Source organism: Podarcis vaucheri, assembly GCF_965113315.1.
Source record: "Podarcis vaucheri genome assembly, chromosome: 4".
NCBI classification, from domain to species: Eukaryota; Metazoa; Chordata; class Lepidosauria; order Squamata; family Lacertidae; genus Podarcis; species Podarcis vaucheri.
This window is the reverse complement of record NC_138762.1, coordinates 107,527,409-107,549,668: the sequence shown is the minus strand read 5'-3', so window position 1 is coordinate 107,549,668 and position 22,260 is coordinate 107,527,409. Positions and strand designations below refer to the sequence as shown.

Genomic DNA, 22,260 nt, shown 5'->3' with positions numbered 1-22,260 from the left:
TTCACCACACTCTGCGGGGAAGTCATTGCTATCCCTCTCACTTTTGACAATTTCACATTTGGTATCCCTTATATCTGAAGCTAGATGCAAAATGGTGCTTTATGTAACCAAAGGCCTGCCATCTGAGGTCGGAATATTAGGACTCCCAATTCACCAAGATGCTTCAATGCTGCAAACTGCTAAATTAATTCTAGGGCTTCATCTCGCCCTACTTGTGCATCCCAACCACTGCTCCTGAGGTTTGGAAGACTGTCCAGACCAGCATTCGACATATCACAAAACAGTTAGCAGAAATCAGCAAAATCCTGTGTGCATGGAGAAATGCTATAGGTATTACAAACAAAAAAGGAAGAAGACGGTAAGATTGAAATATACAGTAGTCATTTTTTTTTGCAGCCCCAAGGACAGCACTATATAATGACTCTTGCATGATGTCCATTCACTGACTAGAGGTATTGGGGGGGGGGACTGGAGGGGAGGACTTCTTGCATTGATTGCACGGATAGGTCAGTTAGTAGAACATGAGACTCTTAATCTCAGGGTCATGGGTTCAAGCCCCACATTGGGCAAAATATTCCTGCATTGCAGGAAGTTGGACTAGATGACCCTTGTGGTCTCTTCTAAGTCTACAATTCTATGATTCTACAGTGGGGGGAATAATGACACTGGCTTCATCCGAAGACAGCTTCCTTGGAAATTAAAAGAACAGAACAGAACAGAAAATCTGTAGTCTGGCATTCACGCAAAAATAGGAAAAATCTCTAAAGGTTGAAAAGAGTTTGTGCATCTGTAATGCAAGTATTAAACTTTTCAAACCCAATTCATTAGCAATCAAAAGTCATAATGATCCAATGGATGTTTACAGGCATACAGAAATTGATTTTGTGGCTTCTGTTCAGTTCATCTCAGACAAGTATCAGTTCTTACTGGCCTCATCATTTACACAGCTAATACTGTATAAATAAATGTTCTGGCAATGTTGGCAGTGTCTGGAAGTTAGTGTGTAGACCACAATGGGATATTAAAATACTATCCGGTTTTGTTTTGTTAGAAAGAGGGAGATACTTAATGGATAGCTCTAAAATTCATTCATGGAGCTCTCTAACACCAGTCCTCCATGTTGATATTTCTCCAGCTGAGCCGTTTCCGATGACACCAAAAAAATTGTTTTCCACACAAAGGGTGTGGAAAATAAACTCTTGTCCTATGCACAAGAAGTGGGAGTAAAGCACGTTGGTGTAAGTTACACCGGTATAAAGTTATACCCGATCCAAACCCCATTCAGCAGCAGAGCTGCTGCTGCTCTGCCTGAGCCTAACAGAGGAAGACCAGGCCTTTAAGACAGTGTTCTTCTGCTGGGTTGCCAGGTCATGCTCCTACCACACCAACTTCTTAGGCCTCAGCTCACCCAGGGTTGTCTCAAGTCGGCTGAGCCCAGGGCTAAGCCAAGATGATCAAGTTACACCAACATACCTTCAGCTGAGCTGGGGCTGGGGACCGAATGCCTGGCTGAGCCAGATATCCACGGGATCCTCAGCTGCCCATCCTGGCAGTTCTTGCCACAGATTGATCTTGGTACCGCAAAAAGTGCATTGGTTTAAAAGTATATACAGTGGTACCTTGGTTTAAGAACAGCTTACTTTATGAACAACTTGGATTATGAACGCTGCAAACCCGGACGTAGGTGTTTTGGTTTGTGAACTTTGCCTTGGAAGCAGAACATGTTCCGCTTCCTGTTGAGTGTGTTCCATTTGTAAATTGAGTCCTCCGCTGCTATGGGAGAGCACGCCTTGGTTTAAGAATGCTTTGGTTTAAGAACGGACTTCCGCAACGGATTAAGTTTGTAAACCAAGGTACCACTGTATGCCCCATTACTGATGCAAAGGAGCTAAATTCAGTCCCAGAGCCTACATTTCGTGGCGAAACAGATCAAGCAGCACTAAAGGAGGGGCCATTGTAGGTTAACGCTAAAGAGCGAATAAATAACTACAATGTAATGTTCTCAAAGTTATTTAAGTTGTCAAGTCGCTTTATGAAGACAAACAAAAATAATTTTAATAACATAAGACGTTTTAGAAAAATGCTCACCATTGTTTTCTAAAGGAAGAAGGCAACAAAATCTAGAGCTGAGGCGAAAAGTTCTCCAGCAAACAATCTTGTCTTGAACAACGGCCTGGAGGAATTCTGTCTCAGAAACCAGGATCTCCTACCTGAGTGAAAGACTTTTCTCTAGTACATGGGAGGCTACCAGTGTTACTGGCCTCAAATTTCCCAGGGATGAGAAGGTGACAAAAAAAGGGGGGGGGGAAACTGGCTGTATAACAGACTATTGGTTGGGCAAATATGTTGTGGGCTTTTATATCTTTAAATTAACAATACAGTGGACCCTCCGGATACAAATTTAATTATTCCGGGGGTCCGTACTTAACCTGAAAAGTCCGTAACTGGAGGCACCGTTTCTGCGCATGTGCGCAGAGCGATAGAGCGCTTCTGCATACATTTCCAGGTTTGCTGTGTTTGCAACCTGAAAGTTACATATCCGGAGTACATAACTCGACGGTCCACTGTATATTTTACAGTATATTAATAAAACAGGTTAGATAAGAAAGTCAACACACCATACAAATATCAGTAGTTCCACCTAACAAAAGCAGCCGGAATTTGAGGACCTGTCCACAACAGCCTACTGATCAAATACCAAAATATACTCCCTGCACATTTCCCCTTATATCTAAGAGATCACTGGTTTCCTTTTTTGTTTTTGTAAATGTTGAAGAGGCCTAATTCTGGGAAGAAGTCTAATATAAACTGATGCTTATCATTCCATCTTTTTAACAGAAATAATAGAAAGGAAGCTTCACAGGAAACAAATTCCAGAGTTGCCTTGTAATTTTTAAAAGCTACATAATTAACAAATTACATTTAATGCTGCAAAGGAAAGCAGTGAAGAAGGATGAAAGTGCCACAATTATAATCACATTAGAGCATGAAAAAGAAGGATCCAGCTTTGAACCCATTATGTCACTGGCAAAATTATCATTAATGTTGACTGGTTCAAGATAGGGCCTTAAGAGAAAAATAGCTGATGTTATTCTGAAATATATAGAAGCTGAAGGAAATCTCTTTGAAATTCAGTGCTTAGATGCTGTAGCAAGAAAACAATGTTGAAATAAAAATCCTTTTGGAGTTTAATTTTGCTAAGTTCTTTCTAAAATTGTTTCTGGAATCTACACGATGTGAAGAGACTTCATCAGGTGTCTGCCATGAATGCATTAAGACGGTGACAGGAGAACAGAGGCCATGTCCTCCATATCTGAAGGTCTGGAGGGAGATTCCAAGCATGTTGAATGCTCAATGCTCTTGGAAGCCTGTCCCCAATCAGGAGTCCTGCTCAGCCATTATTACCGCAATTTTCCATCTATAGGACGCCGCCATGTATAAGACGACCCCTATTTTGGGGCCTCAAAATTTAGAAAATAGGGGGAATTGAGCTCTGGGGGAGGTTTATTGGGGGGGAATGCCGAAAATCGCTCACCCACCAGAACGCAGCACACAGCCGCTTGCGTCGCTTACAAATGCCGCTTAAAATATCGGGCTCGGGCTTCGTTCTGGCGGGTGAGCAATTTTCGGCATATCACGGAAAGAGGAAGTGTGCAATTTCTCTTCTCCCACGTCTACAGATTGTTTGAAGTGGATTTAGGATGGAAGCTCTCAAGTTCAAATAGTCCCATATAGGGGTGGGAGGACCCCAAGCCAGACCTGACTTTTCCTTGGCATGCCGGTTTCCTATGAGTAGGGAGTTTTCTTTCATTCTCTTGGGGAAACATTCAAGCACAAGATGCCCACCTGCAGCCTGGAGTGGTGCAGTCCCAAAAAACTGCCCATGTGATCCTTATGAAAACAAAAAAATATTAAGTTTGTGTCCCACCTTTCCTCCAAAGGAGCACAGGGCAGCAAACTTCAAAATATTAAAACAATACAATTTAAAACTACATAAAGACATATTTAAAACATATGACAAATACTGTCTTCAAGGTAAAAAAATTCCTTCCAGTAGCACCTTAAAGACCAACTAAGTTAGTTCTCGGTATGAGCTTTCGTGTGCATGCACACTGTCTTCAAGGGTACAGGGGTCAGCAAACTTTTTCAGCAGGGGGGCGATCCACTGTCCCTCAGACCTTGTGGTCAGCCGGACTATATTTTGAAGGGAAAAAAATGAACGAATTCCTATGCCCCACAAAAAACCCAGAGATGCATTTTAAATAGAAGGACGCATTCTACTCATGTAAAAACACACTGATTCCCGGACCATCCGCGGGCCAGATTCAGAAGGCAAGGGTATTCCGCCATAGGTGGCAGACCAGCTTAAGCTGGACAAAAGTATTCGCGGAATACAACCCTGGCTAGAGCTAGACACATCAAAAAAGTGTTTCAAGGAAACATGTTGTAAACCTCAAAGCAGGAAAGCACATTGGTGAAAGACGGTGTCACAGTGTTATAACACATATAACCCCCCCCCCATTTGCTGAGTCTCCTGTTTCTGTGGGGCAGTGCAACCCCTCCTAGAACAGATTGTACAGCTAATTCCAGGACAATATATAGAATGGCCCTTACAGCATGTGGCTATAAGATTAACCCTTGATCTATTTCGGCAAATCCAGTAACTTAAGAATTTATGTACTTAATTGAGGGAAATGCCTTATAAATTGTTTATGGGAAGACATATTAGGAAAATCTCTTATAGGCCCAGACTTTGTAAGAAAGTGCCTGATAAATTGTTCATTTGAACAGTATAAGTTTCTCCTGATCCAGAAGTCCCATGAGAAAATTTGTTGAGCCATGGAGGGTTCTCTCAAACCACCTAGCCTGCAATTTTCTATTCACTGGCTTATTGATACCAGATGGGATAACCAGAAATACAGGTGTTGTTGGCAGAGAGCGGGGATGCAGGGAGTGGGATGTTATAAAAATAGGGGGGGAGCATAATTTCGTGCAGTTTTGGAACTATAAAAGCCTAACTTAAAGCCATTGCTTTTTTCATAACCGGCAGGAGCAGAGACTGTAATATTGACTGCACCTGCATTTGTCCAGAGATTAAGGAGAATGAGTTAAGATGACAGGTTAAAACCACTGACAGTAAAAAAGAGCAACAACAAAAAAGCAGCTTTAAAATTCCATCTATGACCAGGGCTCATTTATGTGTACAGGTTTATATATAGCATGGATGAAGCCGTTCCAGAGGAACCGTAAATTGAAGTAAATTTAAAGACGCATATCTAGTATTTTAGCCAAAGGGGAAATAAATGTTTGGCAATAGCATTGTTGTGAGGGATATGAAGTTATTTAAGAAAGAAAGAGGTACACAGGAAGTCCTATTTGTGGAGACAGAAAAGATATTATGAAGCATGAGTTCCAATATGACTTTATTTCAAAGCAGTCATCCATTGCAAAGATCCATTGCAAATACCTTGACCACCAATCTGTCCAGAGTAAACACATCTCAGCTTGAAGGAGGTATTTCTCATTGTTTTTCGTGTGTGCTATTTTTAAGGGAGCAACCCCATGCACAAGCAGCTAGCATAAAACAAGTCGGTGTAAATTAAGCCTGTGTAAAGTTACACCGGATCCATAGGCTGTTCAGCAGCGGGGCTGAATTTATAGCGGCCTCTGCTAAGACAGGATGAGCGAGTTATGTCAACCTATCTTTGGTTGAGCTGGGAGTGGGGATTTAACACAAATCAGCTGCTTGAGCCAGAGATTTGCTGCATCCTAAACTGCTCATCCCAGCAGATTTTGCCACAGAATTCAGCTTACCTATTTCAACTGACCACGGGAATCCTTATCATACAGGTATATATCTTTAAAACTTTCACCGATATTTTCAGCTGAATCAAAGAAGTGAGAAGCCTTTTTAAAAAGGAAGGGGGGAGGAGAATTAAAACGAACTAGTCCTATGTCCTATACATCACTCTCTGCCTGGCTGTTATCTTTCTTTTTCTTTCTTTTTTTAAAAACCTCTCTCACATACTTTCATTTTATGCAACAGATTCAATTTCTTCCCTATTCATGCATCAAATTTACATGATTTTTGTGTTTTCTCCCTCATTCATGCAATTTCCATTCGCACTTAGTGAGCTGGGCGCTGGATCCTATGTATTTGAATGGTATGTTGTTCTCCTGGAAATTAAGAGCTGGGCTGGCTCTGGGGGCACAGCAGGGCAGGTGACAGCTGCCCCTATATACCCAGTTCCTGCTTTCATGCCTGGGAGAGTGGGCCTGATGCAACCTTAAATCAGCAGAGAGGGAAGCCCACCTTGCTCAGGGACCCTGGGAGCCATGAGGTGTCTGCTGGGACTGGGCATGTCCTCCCACAGCCAAGCTTAGAACTTTATTTTATTTTGCATGTCCAAATCAGATTTCTGCCTACACTGTACTTGCTCAGGTGTATTTTTTTAAAAAAGGGAAAGGAGGCAGTTCCAAAGGAGCTGTTTGGGGAAGGGAATCCCATCCTCACCAAGAACTGCTGGTCCTTCTTTCTGGCAACAGCTGCTTCTGGGGCTGTAGCTATTTCTCCCCAGATTCAAGCAAAATAATTCAGATTTTATTTTTAAGAATGAAAGGGAAATACAACTGGAAAAAAAACACCTTCAGAATTATTTCTTTTTTATATAATTTTTTATCAGGTTTTATAATTTAATATTCAACACATTTGACACATAAAAGAAGAAAAATACAAAAAGTTCTCCCCACCCCATGACTTCCCTTAACTTCCTCTTCTGGTTCTTTAAATATATGCTATTTCTGCTTAATTTTATCTTATTTTCTACAATTCTTTTTTTTTTACTGAATGCTCTTATATTCTTACCATTTTTATACCAAATTTTCTTTCAAATTACACCTTACACTTAATTAATTTCCATATTGTTGTTTCTTAACTGTGCACTTATTTTCTTAATTGTAAGCGTTCACTCAAACCCTACTAGTGAGTCCAATTCTTTCCACTGTTTCTGTAGATACAACATAAACGGTTCCCAGTCTTTTTAAAAATCTCTATTGTCATTGTCTCTAAGTCTTCCTGTAAGTTTTGCCATTTCTGCAGAAACTTAGCAGAAAAACCTTCAGAATTATTTCTGATTCATTTCAACTTGTTAAATCCAATGAAATATTTGCCCCCCATTTCATGTTAAATGAATCCATGCCCTACTGTAATCTAAGTTAGATTGCTGCAGTGTGTTGTATGTGGGGCTGCCTCTGAAGATGGTTTTGAAACTGCAGCCATTGCAGGAGTCCACTCTCCGCACTTGGTGGGTGCCGCTGAGAGCCAGCACTCCTTTGCTGATTGCAATATGAAGGGGAACCCCCTTGGGCTGTTTCCTGGGCAGCAAATGAAGTCCATGGGCTGAGCTTGCTGCTGGGGAAAACAGACTCCATCTGCTCACTCAGTTGGCAAATCATGAGCAGACACAAAAAGCACCTTCCCTGAATCTTCCAGCCTCGTTGACATAACGTTTGCAAACTGGTATTAAATGAGATATTTATGTTGCAAATATGTCTTGTTCCCTGGATGGAATAAAGGCTCATGTTCATTCTCTCAGTATGAAAGCCGTAGCATAAAAGATAAATGTTTTTTAGAGTACAAAATAATGTTTGTTTGTTTAATATACTGCCCTTCATCTAAGGATCACAGGGTGGTTTTAAATTCATCATTATTATTATTATTATTATTATTAATTGTACCATGCCCATCTGACTCGGTTGCCCAGCACAAAAACAAATAGCATAGTAACAAACAAAACTATCCCCCCCGCCCCCAATTTAAAAGGACATAGATTGTTTAATTAGCCAAAGGCCTGGAAGAAGAGGGATGTTTTTGCCTGGCACCTAAGGGTATGTAATGGAGGTGCCAAGTGAGTCTTGTTGGGGAGAGCATTCCACACATGGGGAGCCACTGCAGAAAAGGCCCGTTCTCGTCTTGCCGCTCTCCTGACCTCTCGTGGAGACGGCACATGGGCCTGATATAGTGATGATGATTGTAGGGTCTGGGCTGATTCATATGGGGAGAGGCTGTCCTTGAGGTATTGCAGTCCTGAGCCATTTAAGGTCATATTCTATTGTCAGCTCTGATAAAAACTTGCATTTATATGAGCAGCATTTCCAGCTCCACAGTGTGGAATGGATAAATAAAAGAGAAGTGATGCTCTGCAATAGTATCCCTGCACAGACAGTATAGTGCCTTCCCAGGGTGCTTTCATTCCATTTGTTGCACTGAACAGAGGATAGTTGAGGCTTCTGATTCAGAGACATTTACTGTATTGGTATTTCTGGTTGGGGTGGTGACATTTAGAAAGGAACAGCTGGAATTTGCATCCTATTTCACACATAAAGAATCAAAATGTTGAACCAAATGAGGATTCAGTGGCCCCCAAAAGTGTGAAATACTATTTTCACTGCAACCTGAGTGGCTTTAATTGCTTCACTCATATACAGGAAGGAGGAAACTTATATTTATTGGGAATGCCACCCTTTAGCCTCTACAAAGGTCTAGCACAAACTGTATTTTCCTACAGCGGTCCATTCATTTATCCACATAAAACTCTACCGTAAATACTATGCAATTCCATTGGATTCTAATAGGTTTGCCTCTTTTGTGACCCTGTCCCCTGAGGCGCAGGAGTCACAGGAGGTTAATCTGGTTTTGTGATTTCTGGTTTACTCCAAAGCCCCTCTATCTTTATTCTTACGTGGGTTTCCTAAGGGCTGTGCAGTGAAGTGGATACAGGAGCAGGCAATAGTTTCTCCGAGGCTCAGGCATAAAGCTGAAACAGAATGAGCTTTGGCCACTAACTCTGTTGCTGCGTCTGATAATAAAGGAATGTGATTGGGTCATAAAGACTTAAACACGAAATTGAATCATTTTGTAGCAAATACTTACTATTTCCAAGTAATTGGAGCAGAGCAGGATGAGAATTCTGACTCGGAATATTTGTTACCTGAAAGAAGCAAGCTCAAAAAGGGCAGGGAGATGCCCTTCTCATTCCTGCTTCGTTTCCACCCACCCTCTGCCTTCAACATTAATGAAGCTTCAGTAGAGAAGAAAACAGAGCCAGTCTCCTGGAAAAGGGCCCCCGGATAGAAAGAGATTTTAAAATATATCTACAAACATATATTTGAAAAGTAACCCTCCCCCCCCTTTACAAACTGTTTTGTCTCCTTTGGTATACTGTGTGCATCTAACATCTACCAATGCATCTGTTTAAAAAAAGAAAAAAAGACTAAAGCCAAACCAAATTCTCTCTCCCACCCCCTCAGTAAGCAGTTCAGTCTCGGTTGTTCCATGCAATATATAAGCTGCCACAGATTTGTGTCTCAATAGTTATTTACAATGAACAAGACTTCTGCGGCAGCATCTGGGGGGGGGGAGGGAGGGAGGGAAGGGTCTTCATCAGGCAAGTCAAGGAGGAAATACGGTAGTTCCCTGAAGGTAGAAAATTTGAGGACTACGGCTATAGACTACTGACTTCTCTTATGTTTAAGTCACTTCTGTGTTTGTTTACAAATTTAAATAATGTCATCTCTATGTTTGGGACACACTGGATATTACACTTACTCAAATGTGTGACGCTGTGCCACCTGCCTCACCAACCCACCTCAGTATTGGGCATTATTGCATTGACATAAGGATGCACTGACATATGAATTCATGCACTGACATGAGGATGCTGTAATGATGAAGACTACATGGATGAAGGAACCGAGGGGATGCTCATAAATTTGCACATGACACCAAACTGGGAGGTTTATCTACTGCTGTAGAATACATATACAGAATTCAAAATGACCTTGGAAGTTTGGAGAACTGGGCCCAAGCTAACAAAATGAACTTCAATAGTGACAAAGTGTAGGATTCTACACTTAGACAGGAAGAACCAGATGCACAAATATAGGATGGGGGACACCTGGCTTACTAGCAGTACATGTGAAAAGGATCTTGGGGTCTTGGTGGACCACAAGCAGAACATGAGTCAACAGTGTGATGCAGAAGCAAAAACAAAACAAAACAAAACACCTAATGCTATTCTAGGCTGCATCAACAGAAGTATAGTGTCCAGATCAAGAGATGTAATAGTACCACTCTATTCTGCCTTGGTCAGACTACACCTGGAATTCTGGGCACCACAATTGAAGAAGGATGTGTGACAAGCTGGCATGTGTGCAGAGGAGGGCAACCAAGATGATCAAAGGTCTGGAAACCAAGCCTTATGAGGAACAGTTGCAGGGGCTGAGTATGTTTAGCCTGGAAAAGAGGAGACTGAGAGGAGATATGATAGCCAACTTCAAATATCTCAAGGGATATTACATGGAAGATGGAGGAAGCTTGTTATCTCCTGCTCTGGAGGAATGGCTTCAAGTTACAAGAAAGGAGAGTCTGACTAAACATTAGGGAAAGCTTTCTGACAGTAAGAGCTGTTCAGTATTGGAATGGTCTCCCTTGGGAGGTTTGTGGACTCTCCTTCCTTGGAGGTTTTTAAACAGAGGTTGGATGGCCATCTGTCACGAATGCTTTAGCTGAGATTCCTGCATTCCAATTCTAAGATTCTGTGCTTCTATGCATAGGCCTATATGGGTGAAGGAAATGCATGCACACCAAGGCAATCAGGAAAGATGAGATACTCTCCGTCTCCACAGTGCCTGGGGATGCAGACCTGGATAAGTGCCCTGCGCAATTGGATAAGTATACTGCCTAACCCGGTCCTTTTTCTGGCACTTTGCAAGCCATCTGTGATTCAGTTGGCCTACCTGTTGGTACAACACCAGAGAGGCAAAGTCTAACTGCACAATACCATGCCACATGAACCCTGCACTGTGCAAGAAAAAAGACACATTTATACATAACTAGTGAATCTTTACGAAGTCAGTTAGAAAAGATGTTTTACAACTTGTTTACGAAGAATAACAGATATTTCAAAGTGATGAGCCTCAGTTTAAAAGCCGGTTTGAACCATTGCTCTTGTGGTCAAAGTGAAAACTGTCCCTTTGGACTTACTTCATCAATCTGTGACTCATTACCTTAGTATTTATGTTAGATTTCTGAACATGTTTATAATTTTACGCCTCACATCACTAGTCCTTTCTGTGGTTGAAAATCATTCTGAGGTCTGAGCGCACATTGTCCACAGGCTAGCTCTTCTCCTTGGGCTCCAGTGTTCCCGCTTCAAGCTACATAATAACTGGCGTAGGCGCAGGAAGAAGTAGCTGCAATGGTTGGAAGATCCTGTTAAGAATCCTTTTTACCAATAGGAACAGGACCCAGCAAGAAAGTTTAATAAGATTTGAAAGCACAATGGTAACTTCTCCCAGGCGGCCTCTAAAACAGATTTTCAACACTACAGTTTATCACTGAAAATAATGTAAGCTAATTAGTGTCACTGGATATCACTGCAGTATTAATTTCTATAACTTATACTTGCATAAGATAGTAAGCTGATGATACATAATAGTGTAACAGCAAACACAGAAACAAGATTAAAAGCCTACGTAAAAGCAATTGTAGGAGTGGGGAGGCAATTTTCATTAAATATCAGCATGGAAACTGTTGGGATGGTAAGATAAATAATTGCAATTATAATAAAGCATTATAATGTGTTTTCCCTTCACCTTTGCTTGATTACATTATGGCCTGGTTATCACAAACAACGGATAAGGTGGCAAACCTGTGGCTGGACTGCACTACTTCAAATTTCAGGTGGGATGTACGTAATTTAATGCTGCTCCATTCAAAATGCACATCCTGTAGCTCAGCCATCTCCCTTACATGCCAGTTTTTCATGTGTTGGTATTCTTTCCTCCACCCCAAAAAGGGTAGCATTCCATCATGAGAATTCCCAAATTCAGTATAAAGTAGTACAATCCAGACACATGCTTACTATCTCATCCATGGCTTATCAGAATTATTTTTGTTTTAAATCATATGTGGTTGTTTTTAGTAGACAGCCTGTATTTTCGTGAACCACTACACAGTGCAACATTTTCTATTACTACTCCACAGGATAGCATGCCTTTTCAAAAGATTCAAATTCATTCCATCCACAAGATTCTCTCTTCCAAAATATTATTCAATTAATTATCCTTTAAAAGTGCGTTCTCCCCACTGCTGGATGGGATTTGGATCTGGGGTAACTTTACACTGGCTTAGTTTACACTGGCTTGCTTTATTCTGGCTTCTTATACATAGGATTTGGTCTTTTACCAGCAAGGAGTCAGAAGTGAACATAAGACAAGCACTTTTCAATACTTTTCTCAAAACCACAGTTAATGAGAATGTTAAATTGTTCTATTTATTCTATTTTCCTTCTCAAATGAAATAACACAATTGAAATGGAAGAGCGCAACTCCATTTAATTCCATTTTTAAACAAGTAGACCATATCACAGAAGCAAGTTTTCAGTTCCCCAAAGATATACCTAGTGCTAGGTAAAAAAATTAAACTAATCAAACCTTTATAACAGTTGTACCTTGGATCTCAAACACCTTGGCTCCCGAACAAATCAGCTCCCGAACGATCAAAACCCAGAAGTGACTGTTCTGGTTTTCAAATGATTTTCGGAAGCCAAACATCTGGCACGGCTTCTGCAGCTTCCAATTGGCTGCAAAATGCTCCTGAAGCTAATTGGAAGCCGCGCCTTGGTTTTTGAAGGCTTCTGGGAGTCGAACGGACCCCCAGAATGCATTCTGTTCAAGAACCAAGGTACGACTGCACATTGATGCAGAAGTTGTTGCAGTAATGGTTGCCATTGATTTGATTATGAATTGATTTTAGAATGTATTTTAATTAATTGACTGTGTGATTTTATGTACACTGTGCTATTTTTACTTGTTGTTAGCTGCTCTGAGCCTGGCTTTGGTCGGGGAGGGCAGGATATTAATAATAATAATAATAATAATAATAATAATAATAATAATAATAATAATAATTATTATTATTATTATTATTATTATTTTCCCTGCTGTGCCTCTGGTCTCTTTGGGCTTCCTCACATCCTCATGAGCCACAAGGATTCTCCAGCTCTTTCCCTCAATTTCCTGGCATGATCCTATTTATTTATTTATTTATTTTCTGGTGCCATGCTTATATGCGGTTCATTGCAAATTGGTCACATGTAAGTGGGGAAATGCCTTGGAATTGGTTCTGGGAACAGGTTAGAGCTCAGTACAGTTTTTTCAATAAGATAGTTGTTACCTCTATGCAGTCCCTATTAACAGCTGGGCCAATTGTAGTTTATGGACACTTTTCATAGGCAACCAATTATAGTGTGTATTACAGTAACCCGGTCTCAGATTCGCAGTCTCCAGAATTGGAGATAGTTACCCACCAGCCTCTGGGTTACAGTTAGGAACTCCTGGACATAACTGACATTTGGGAATTAAAAGTCAAAGCTGGGTCCAGCATAACTCTGAAATAATAAACCTGCATTTCCATGCTACCCAATATAATGCAGATTGAATGCCAATCTCTACATCAGCCCTACAGACAAAAAAAAAATTCATCTAGATTAAACCCACATGTGGTCAACTATCTCTAGAGTAAGAAAGAAAAGAGAAATAGGGTGTCATCTGCATATTGATGGCACCGAATGCCAAATATCCAGATTAACTAGTACCATATTGGCCTGAATATAAGCCACACCCAAATATAAGCTTCACCTTTAAAATTCAAGAAAAGAAAAAAAAGACAATATCCGAATATAAGCTGCTCTCTTAAAATTCCGCAGGCACTCACACCCGTTCCGTTTTACCGTATGTCTGTTTCAGCAGCTATATCGTAAAAGCCAATTTTTGTAAGGTTGCGAATTTAAGCCGCACTTTAACTTTTCACGGTCGGAATTTGGAGAAAAAGGGAGGCTTATATTCAGGCCAATACGGTAACTGTATAGACATTAAACAGCATCGAGGGCAAGATGGAACTTTGCAGTAATCCACAGATCAATGGCTAAGATATCAAACAGCCCTCCAGCAACACCTTCTGAGACCACACCTCCAGAAAGGACCTGTACCAGCATAACACTGTGCGCCACTGAATCCATCTGCAAGGGTACCATGGTCAATGCAATACCCTGCAGCTGAGAGGACCAGCGAAACCAGCAAGGATGCGTTGTTCCAGTCCAGTTCTCAGGATAAATACAGTACTGGGACAACCAAAACTATTCCTACCCTGAAACTGAGCCCAAGACCACATAGGTTGGTCCATAGTTCTCCTGCTCCTGTTGAGGTATGCCATCAAAACTTCCCCTTCTTGTGCTGCTTCCAGTTCCCACGCAACCAGTTGGTTCTAGCTGTATATAATATCAGGGCCGTCTTAAGCATATCCCAGAGTTGTCTACCTTTTTTTAAGGGCTGGAGGAGGAGGCGGGCAGCGGCTGGAATGCGGCTCCTCCAGCAGGGAAGAGGCAGAGGCTGGAGACAGCTCCTCCCAGCTCAGCTGGCCGCTTTGTGCCATGGTGGCCACAGCAGGCAGCACAGCGAGCAAGTGTGCCTGCGCTGAGTGAGCGAGGGTGTGTGTCCTTTTTAGCCTTCTGGCGCCACACAGAATTTGTCACCTGCAGGCTAAAAGGGAAAATAACCGAGCCAATGCTCGGCAGGAGCGGCGCACACACCTTCGCTCACTCAGTGCACTCATTTAGTGTTCCCTGGACTCTCGCCTGGCGCCCTCCAGAACTTGGAGCCCCGGCGCCACTAGCCTCTATGGGTAAGACGGGCCTGGATAATATAATATAATGTAGATGGAAACAGTTTGAACTCTGCTTGTCGTGTGCTCATGTCCTTGAATATGGGCCACATCAGCGTGATGGGAGACCAGAGTGATGAATCCCGGGCGACACTGAGTTGTGGGGAGGCATCAGGCCTTGGCGTTATCATCCAACAAGGTGATAGGAGAACCAATATAACCCTGTCTATTCATTTGACATCCCTACTGCAAATATTTATTAGTACTAGATGTGGAAACTGATGGCATTATATATGTTTTCTTGTAGGTTAATGATTGTTATGGGGGGCCCTGTTTTTATTATATATTGACAATAATGTTGCAAGAAAATATTTTTGTAGCAGTTTTGGGATCTTGAGGAATTAAGGATTAAAATTTTAGCACACCTTGATCTTCTAAAGATCCACAAAGCTAGAAACAAGCTTGCATATTGTTATACCTATTATATTAAAAGACATGCAATTGTTCCCTTCCACATCAGTTTTAATTATTTGATTCTCAGCTGACTTTGGCTGTGATACATAAGCCACAACCTGGAGTACCAGGTGTGATTCTGCCACAATCCCAGCAACCCACAGGGAATAAGGCAAAAACCACCTTCAAGTTTATGATAATTTGAGATTTATTTATTTGTTATTTAGAACTGGCTCTGCTTCTCCAAAGGGAGCCCAGAGTAGATTACAACAAGAACTACTGTACATATGGATTTGTTTATTTATTTTATACATTAATTCCTATACCACTAAACTGGTTTTTTTTTGTCAAAGCAGTGTACATAAATAATAAAAAGTAAAAAGTAAAAACTTAAAACAATATAAATCGGAAGAACATAAAAGGGTAGGTGACAGTATATTATTATAAGTATAATTATTTTTATTATTCATTAAAATTAAAGGGAAACAACTAAAAGTATAGAGGAGGCAAACAATAATTTTAAAATATTAAACATTAATGGAGGTAAAATATATAAGGGTAAAGGTAAAGGTAAAGGGACCCCTGACCGTTAGGTCCAGTCGTAACCGACTCTGGGGTTGCGGCGCTCATCTCGCTTTATTGGCCGAGGGAGCCAGCGTACAGCTTCTGGGTCATGTGGCCAGCATGACTAAGCCGCTTCTGGCGAACCAGAGCAGCGCACGGAAACGCCGTATACCTTCCCACCGGAGCGGCAACTATTTATCTACTTGCACTTGACGTGCTTTCGAACTGCTAGGTTGGCAGGAGCAGGGACCGAGCAATGGGAGCTCACCCCATCACGGGGATTTGAACCGCTGACCTTCTGATTGGCAAGTCCTAGGCTCTGTGGTTTAACCCACAGCGCCACCCGTGGCTTGTGTAAATAAACATTTTAAGTTGTTGTCTAAAACTGAACACCGTGGATGCTTTTCTAACACAGGGAGGCAATGAATGATGCAATATAGGTACTGCTGCATTATAGAATCATAGGATTGTAGAGTTGGAGGGGACCCCAATGGTCATCTAGTCCAACCCCCTGCAATGCAGGAATTAAATTATTCATTCCAACTGGCCACCATATGGATGTCATATGGGACATTGAGCAGTGCTTCTAAGCATAGCAAAAACAATTTAAACATAATTTCAACCACACTAAAAGGCAATAGTGCAAAGCCTTCCTTCAAAGCCTCCCAAAGCCTAGATGCATAAAAAGCTTTTGGAAGGAGCTAAAGAGAGAGACTGCCTGATTTCCCCTGGGAGGTCCATAACAAGGGTGCAGCCACCAAGAATACCCTGTCTTGAATCCAGGGCCAGCCCCAGACATTTTGGCACCTGGGGCGATTCACAAAATGACACCCCTCTTCCCACCAGGGAAGAAGGGGTGAATGAATATCTACATCAAGAATGAGGGTGGGAGGAATGAAAGATCTGCGGCCCCTGTGGATACTGCCACCCAAGGCAGTAGCCTCACCTTGCCTCATGAATGGGCCAGCCCTGTGTGGGTCCTTGTTCTCCATTATTATTATTATTATTATTCCTAAATCTTTCTTTCATCTATGAGCTCACTGCTTCATCTCTTTATTGCTTACAGTTTGTTAGCAGTTCCTCCTCCACTGCTTTCTCTTTGCTTTTCAAACAGATGGCAAGAGTAAGTGTTGTACATTTTTTAATGTAATTGAAAATTCAGCATATCACCATATAGCCACATCAGCAGGAGTATGGGACGCGGCTTTGATCCTATCTAAACTGTTATTCTAGAGAGCCTGTATTGCTGCATGGAAGATGAGTTGTGACGTTCAAGGAGTACATTACACATGCCTAGCTTAGGTGAACACAACCGACACAACCTTTTCAGACTTGCTCCGCAGTCCACATCTACCAGACTGACAGTATCTCTTAGATCACAGTAATGAAAATGACTGATCAATTAACTAACCTGTGATTTAAACAGCATCAAATGCTACAAATTAATAGTGAAGAAGTCATGGATGATCTAAAGTTACATTAATGCTACTTACGCTTGCTGTCATCTAAAATATACCGTAACTGTCAAAAGTTCTGCGCAGGGAGCATTAAACATGAAACTAATGCCATCCCCCTTTAATGGCTGTAGCTGGGGATGAAGAGCTTTTCTCAGATCTCAAATTCAGGTGTCTCCTTGAATTCATGCTGAGAACAGAAACATGCATTGCTTCTCTTGATATCCTGGTCCTCATTCCCATTTATTTTGCAGTGATATGAGGACTATCTTACATGTATGGATGACTCAGTACAGCATATATAAGAACTTTATTTTCACATCACACATGGTGGTTTTCAATTGAGGGCATCCGTACATTCAGTTGACTTCCATCAACTGAGCAATCTAGTGCTGTATATGAATGCATGTGGGAGCAACCCCTTGAGATTTCATGGTGCTTCCCTATTTCTTAAACAAAATCTGCCTATAGAGGAACCTTCTCTTCTCTCTAACATGTGAGATTTTGGAACAGGTGACTCTGAACATGTGCAGCAAGGGAAGTCGCTTACAGGTTTTGAATGTCTAACTTTTTAAAGTATTGCTTCCAAGTCCACAGCTTTCATTTTGATTGTTGAAGGGATAAGGCAATTAGGCATCTGCAAGAGCTAATTTTTCACCCTGCAACCCTTTTTCAAAGAAGATCCACTTCTCAGTTCCAGACCTTTTAAAAAAATAACACATGCAATACAATCTCAGGAAAGTCACACACAGAGGGATAGAGAATATTCCAAAGTCCCTGAAAAAACCTACCATTTAGTTTCAATCGGGGGATGGGGGTGGGGAAGGAATGCACATTTTCACACATTTTCCTGCCTATTTCACTGATAGGGACTTTACTAACTTATAGTCATTTTCCATTTTCCATTTCAGGGAGACCATTCAGTGTCTCATAATGCTGGAGCCCACTAGTGAAACTCAGAGGACAGTTGTTCTGCGGCTACCCTATTTTGATCTCTCTTGGTGCAAAACCATTCAGGTTTTTCAACATGACTGCTACCTGAAGGTAAAAGTATTTCACATTAAAGAGTTGAATCTCCTGTGCTTCTGCTGTATAGCACTCACCTTAAAACACACACACACACGCAATGTAGCAGCACAAAATTCAGAGCTTTCGCATATTACACAGAAGTGAGTTAGTTTCTTCTAAGTGGCTGCCTTTCCAGAAGGACTGACCTGGAGCAATGCATTCCATCCAGCTGAGTACCACAATAATGCACACGCTCCCAGGACTCAGCTCAAGGGATGGTTCTGCGTCATGCCACTAACCACAGCTGTCAGCAAATACATTAACAGCAAGGAAGGAAGGGTATGGGGTGAAGAAAAATCATTAATGACATGCGGCATGACCCCAAGACAAGTCTCTGTGGCTGCACACATTTGCAGATCTAATTTGTGGGCTCTTGAGTCAGATAAGGCAAGCAAGCCAGATGCAAAAAAAGGGGAAAAAAGATGTAAGAACAACAAATATATTTGTCAGGCTACCTCAGTTTGTGTATGGCTTTAGAGGCCTAGATTCTTTACTGATTTTTATTTGATGTTTTTAATATAACTTTAAATATTATTCTTATTTATTAATTCTTCTCTTTATTTACTTGTTTGTTTATTTGTGAACTCTCTAGAGCACCTCCATTTAGGAGTGGAAAGCTAAGGTATAAACCTTAGTGACAGGGCTGGCACTAGGTTCCAGGGAGCAGGCGCAAAACATGAAGCCCCAGGCCACAACTGCACAGTATTTTTCTTCTTCTGATCACTCACCACTCATATATACAGCCACATGAGGGACCGAGATTCCAGTTCCAGTTTGCGCCTTCATGCATTCTTTGAATCCTGACAGAGAGCAAATAACACGGAAAAGCAAATAACTAAAAAAATCTCAGAAAATAAAAGAGAGAAATGCAAGTTCCAGGAAAGCCTGTTTGGGGAGAGCACTCCATATCCAGGGTGCCACCACTGAAAAGGGCTTCTCTCCAGTGACCAAGGGCCTCACCTCATAAGATCAGAAGGAGCAGCTGCTGGATCAGGCCAGTCAGTCCCAGGATCCTGTTCTCACAGGGGCCAAGCTGGTGTTTGTGGGGAACCCAAGCAGGATTTGAGCACAAGAAGACTGTCCCATCCTGCGCCTTCCAATAGCTGGCACTTCAGCTAGGTCGTTTGGCAAACTTCTGGAGAAGGGCATTTGGTTCCAATCTTAAGGACTGGGCACATATACTGTACACAGAAGGAGGCAGTCCTTCCCATAGTCTGGCCTTAAGCTGTTTTAAGCTGTAAAGGTTAATACCAGAAATTTGAACAGGGCCCATCGAGGAACTGAAAGTCAGTGCAGATCACTACAGTATTGGTACAATCTATAATATCTAGCAGTTCCCAAGAATATTCCTACTGCCTTCCTTTGGATCTGCTGCAGTTTTTGAACCATTTTAAAGGGCAGCCTCACTCACCTATTTTTAAGAGAAATGCTTTTACAAAAAGTAGAGCAGGATCATCCTGCATGTATTGCCCTGCTCCTTGATGGCACCTGAGCAGCTAAGCCAATGGCAGCCAGAGGGACAAGGACAACTTTGCTTGCTCATACGCACTGAGGCTCAGGAGATCTGCCACTTGCTGGAGAACCACACAAGGCTGATTGTCTGCTTATATACTAGTACAGTCATACCTCGGGTTACGAACACTGCGGGTTGCGCGTTTTTGGGTTGCGGACCGCACCAAACCTGGAAGTACCCGAATGGGTTACTTCTGGGTTTCAGCACTTTTGCATGGGCAGAAGCACAAAATGACATCAGGTGCATGCGCAGAAGCGCCAAATCACGTCACACGCATGCACAGACCCAGCACTTCAGGCTATGAACACTGCGGGTTGCAAACGTCCCTCCTGCGCAGATCACATTCGCAACCGGAGGTATGGCTGTATACAATAATCATAACACTTATTAGCAGTAGAGTTTTCAGAGTTAACTGGTACACATTAACTATCCTAACTGAGATGTTTACTTGGGAAATACCCATCGTTGCACAACCTGAGAGAAAAATCAAGAACAATAGGGAGCCTTGGCAACCAATCCAAAACAAACCTATTTATGAAATATGTCCATTTATTGGAACTTGACTTCAAATGACCTTAAAGTGTGCTAGTTACAGAAGCATTTATGATGTGTCTTGAAATGAATAACTGAAGTCTAAAAGAGCACTAAGATCCTAAATTACGTATTTTGAGGACTCCTAAATCTAACTCACTGCACTTTTTTATAGCTCTCCACTTTATATCCTCAGAGATTTAGTGAACTATGTGCTGCAACTAGTCTAGTCTAAAATTACAACCCTTGCATATACATATTTTAAGCAGCATCTTTTATAGGGAGTCACATATATACTTTTTTTTTTTAAAAAAAGAAATCAATAGATGAACTTGCTAAAACTGGATTAAACCATAAACCTAAATATGAGAGGTGAGAGGAAGAGGGAAAGAGGCACAGAGAGGCAAACTGTTGGATAACTTATAAAAATTAATGGCAGGGCCCACTGCGGAGCTGCTGCTGCACTGTCTAATTTCTGGGAATAGCCGAGAGGTTTTGTCAGCTGGCAGCAATTCCAGCAGAAGCATGTTGCAGAGAAGTCTAATCTGCTGTTCTTTCCAGTAAGAATTGAACAGCCAGGGGACTTCTTTAACAGCAGTGACACAATGGTGTCAAGTGTGACGGTTAACAGCGCTACCACAACAACTATGGCTATTAGGAAAGGGAATTGCAATGGCAGAAGCTGAGTCAGAGTTCACAAGGAAGAAATCAGATTCTTGGGCCTCACTGCTCAAGCAATTCCCAACAACGCTGGTCATTTAAAGGAATACCCAACTGCAACCTACAACATGTGACTCTATGAAAAGCCAGCCCATGGCTAGACATATACACAGAGCAAGAGATATGCCATTTTAGTTACTTGTAGCCCACCCTTCTGCTACACCTAGGCCAGAGTAATACAGAAAATACAACCAGTCATGCCAAATGATGCAGTAAAATGGAACAATATCATGACCCCATCAAAGAGGCATCCAAAACCAGCAGAATAGGCTATAAGGAAATCACCAATTAAAATGTTAAAATGCTTGGTCAAATAAATACGTCTTGACCTGGTGCCAGAATGATTGCAATGTTGGTATTAGCCGTACTCCTGTGAAGAGGGCAGTTTCACAAACAAAGTATAATTCACTGGTAATACATGTACAAGCAATGAGAAATCACCAGGTGTTTGGGGTGATCCCAGAGTAAAGTTTATGACTGACACCACAGAGGGGAACTCAGTAAAAGTGGTTTTCTCATATTTTACACTAGATGCTATAAAGTGCAGTGAAGAAATTTCATACCAGAGAAGCTTGGCTATTATTTCTGGCAATGCATTTCACTGCCTTCCATCGCTGGACTGTAGATTTTTCTCTCGATGCAATAAATGGCTATTAGCCTTGAGAGCTACATGTTCATAGCTGGTGTATCCACTGCCGGAGGACAGGCAGTGTTGCCTTCATGGTCCACTTGTGGCCTCACTGGAAGCATCTAGCTGGTCATCCTTGGAAACAGGATGTAGAGCTAGATAGATCTTTGGCATGATCCAGCAGGGCAAGTTGAGCGCTGGGAAAACAGAGCAAACTGCCTTATGCCTTTGCAGGCCCGTCTGCCTCAGCATTGTCTGCACTAACTAGAATGGCTCTCGGGAGTCTTTGGCAGTCCCACACAGAGATGCTAGGGATCGAACCTGGGAACTTCTGCATGCCAAGCAAGTGCTCCATCACTACATTATGGCCCTACCTGGCAATGTTCTGGTGTTATGTGAGGCATAGTAGCAGACACCAAATATAGGATAGTTCACCCAAAACTGAATCATGGCATGAAGAGCCCTCCCACCAACAGGCAGGGGCGGAGGAAGGGGGTGCAGTGGGGGGGTCACCCCAGGTGTCACCACTGAGGGGGATGACAAAATGCTGGGCGGCACTCACCGGGGGGTGGGGTGGGGCTGCAGCGCGCCTGAGCTACATGTCTCT

At 42.0% G+C, this 22,260-nt stretch overlaps 1 protein-coding gene across 9 annotated transcripts in view; it reads right to left on the bottom strand.

The window, feature by feature from the left end:
* PCDH9 (protocadherin 9) overlaps positions 1-22,260 on the bottom strand; it is a 776,382-nt gene that overhangs the window by 103,548 nt on the left and 650,574 nt on the right. For 4 of the 9 annotated variants that reach the window (XM_082221376.1, XM_082221381.1, XM_082221379.1 and 1 more), the window contains one exon: positions 18,990-19,061. The exons of the other annotated variants lie outside the window; for them this stretch is intronic. In XM_082221376.1, coding sequence (XP_082077502.1) covers positions 18,990-19,061 — 72 coding nt within the window. The remainder of the gene's footprint in view (positions 1-18,989; positions 19,062-22,260) is intronic. 9 annotated transcript variants of the gene reach the window in all.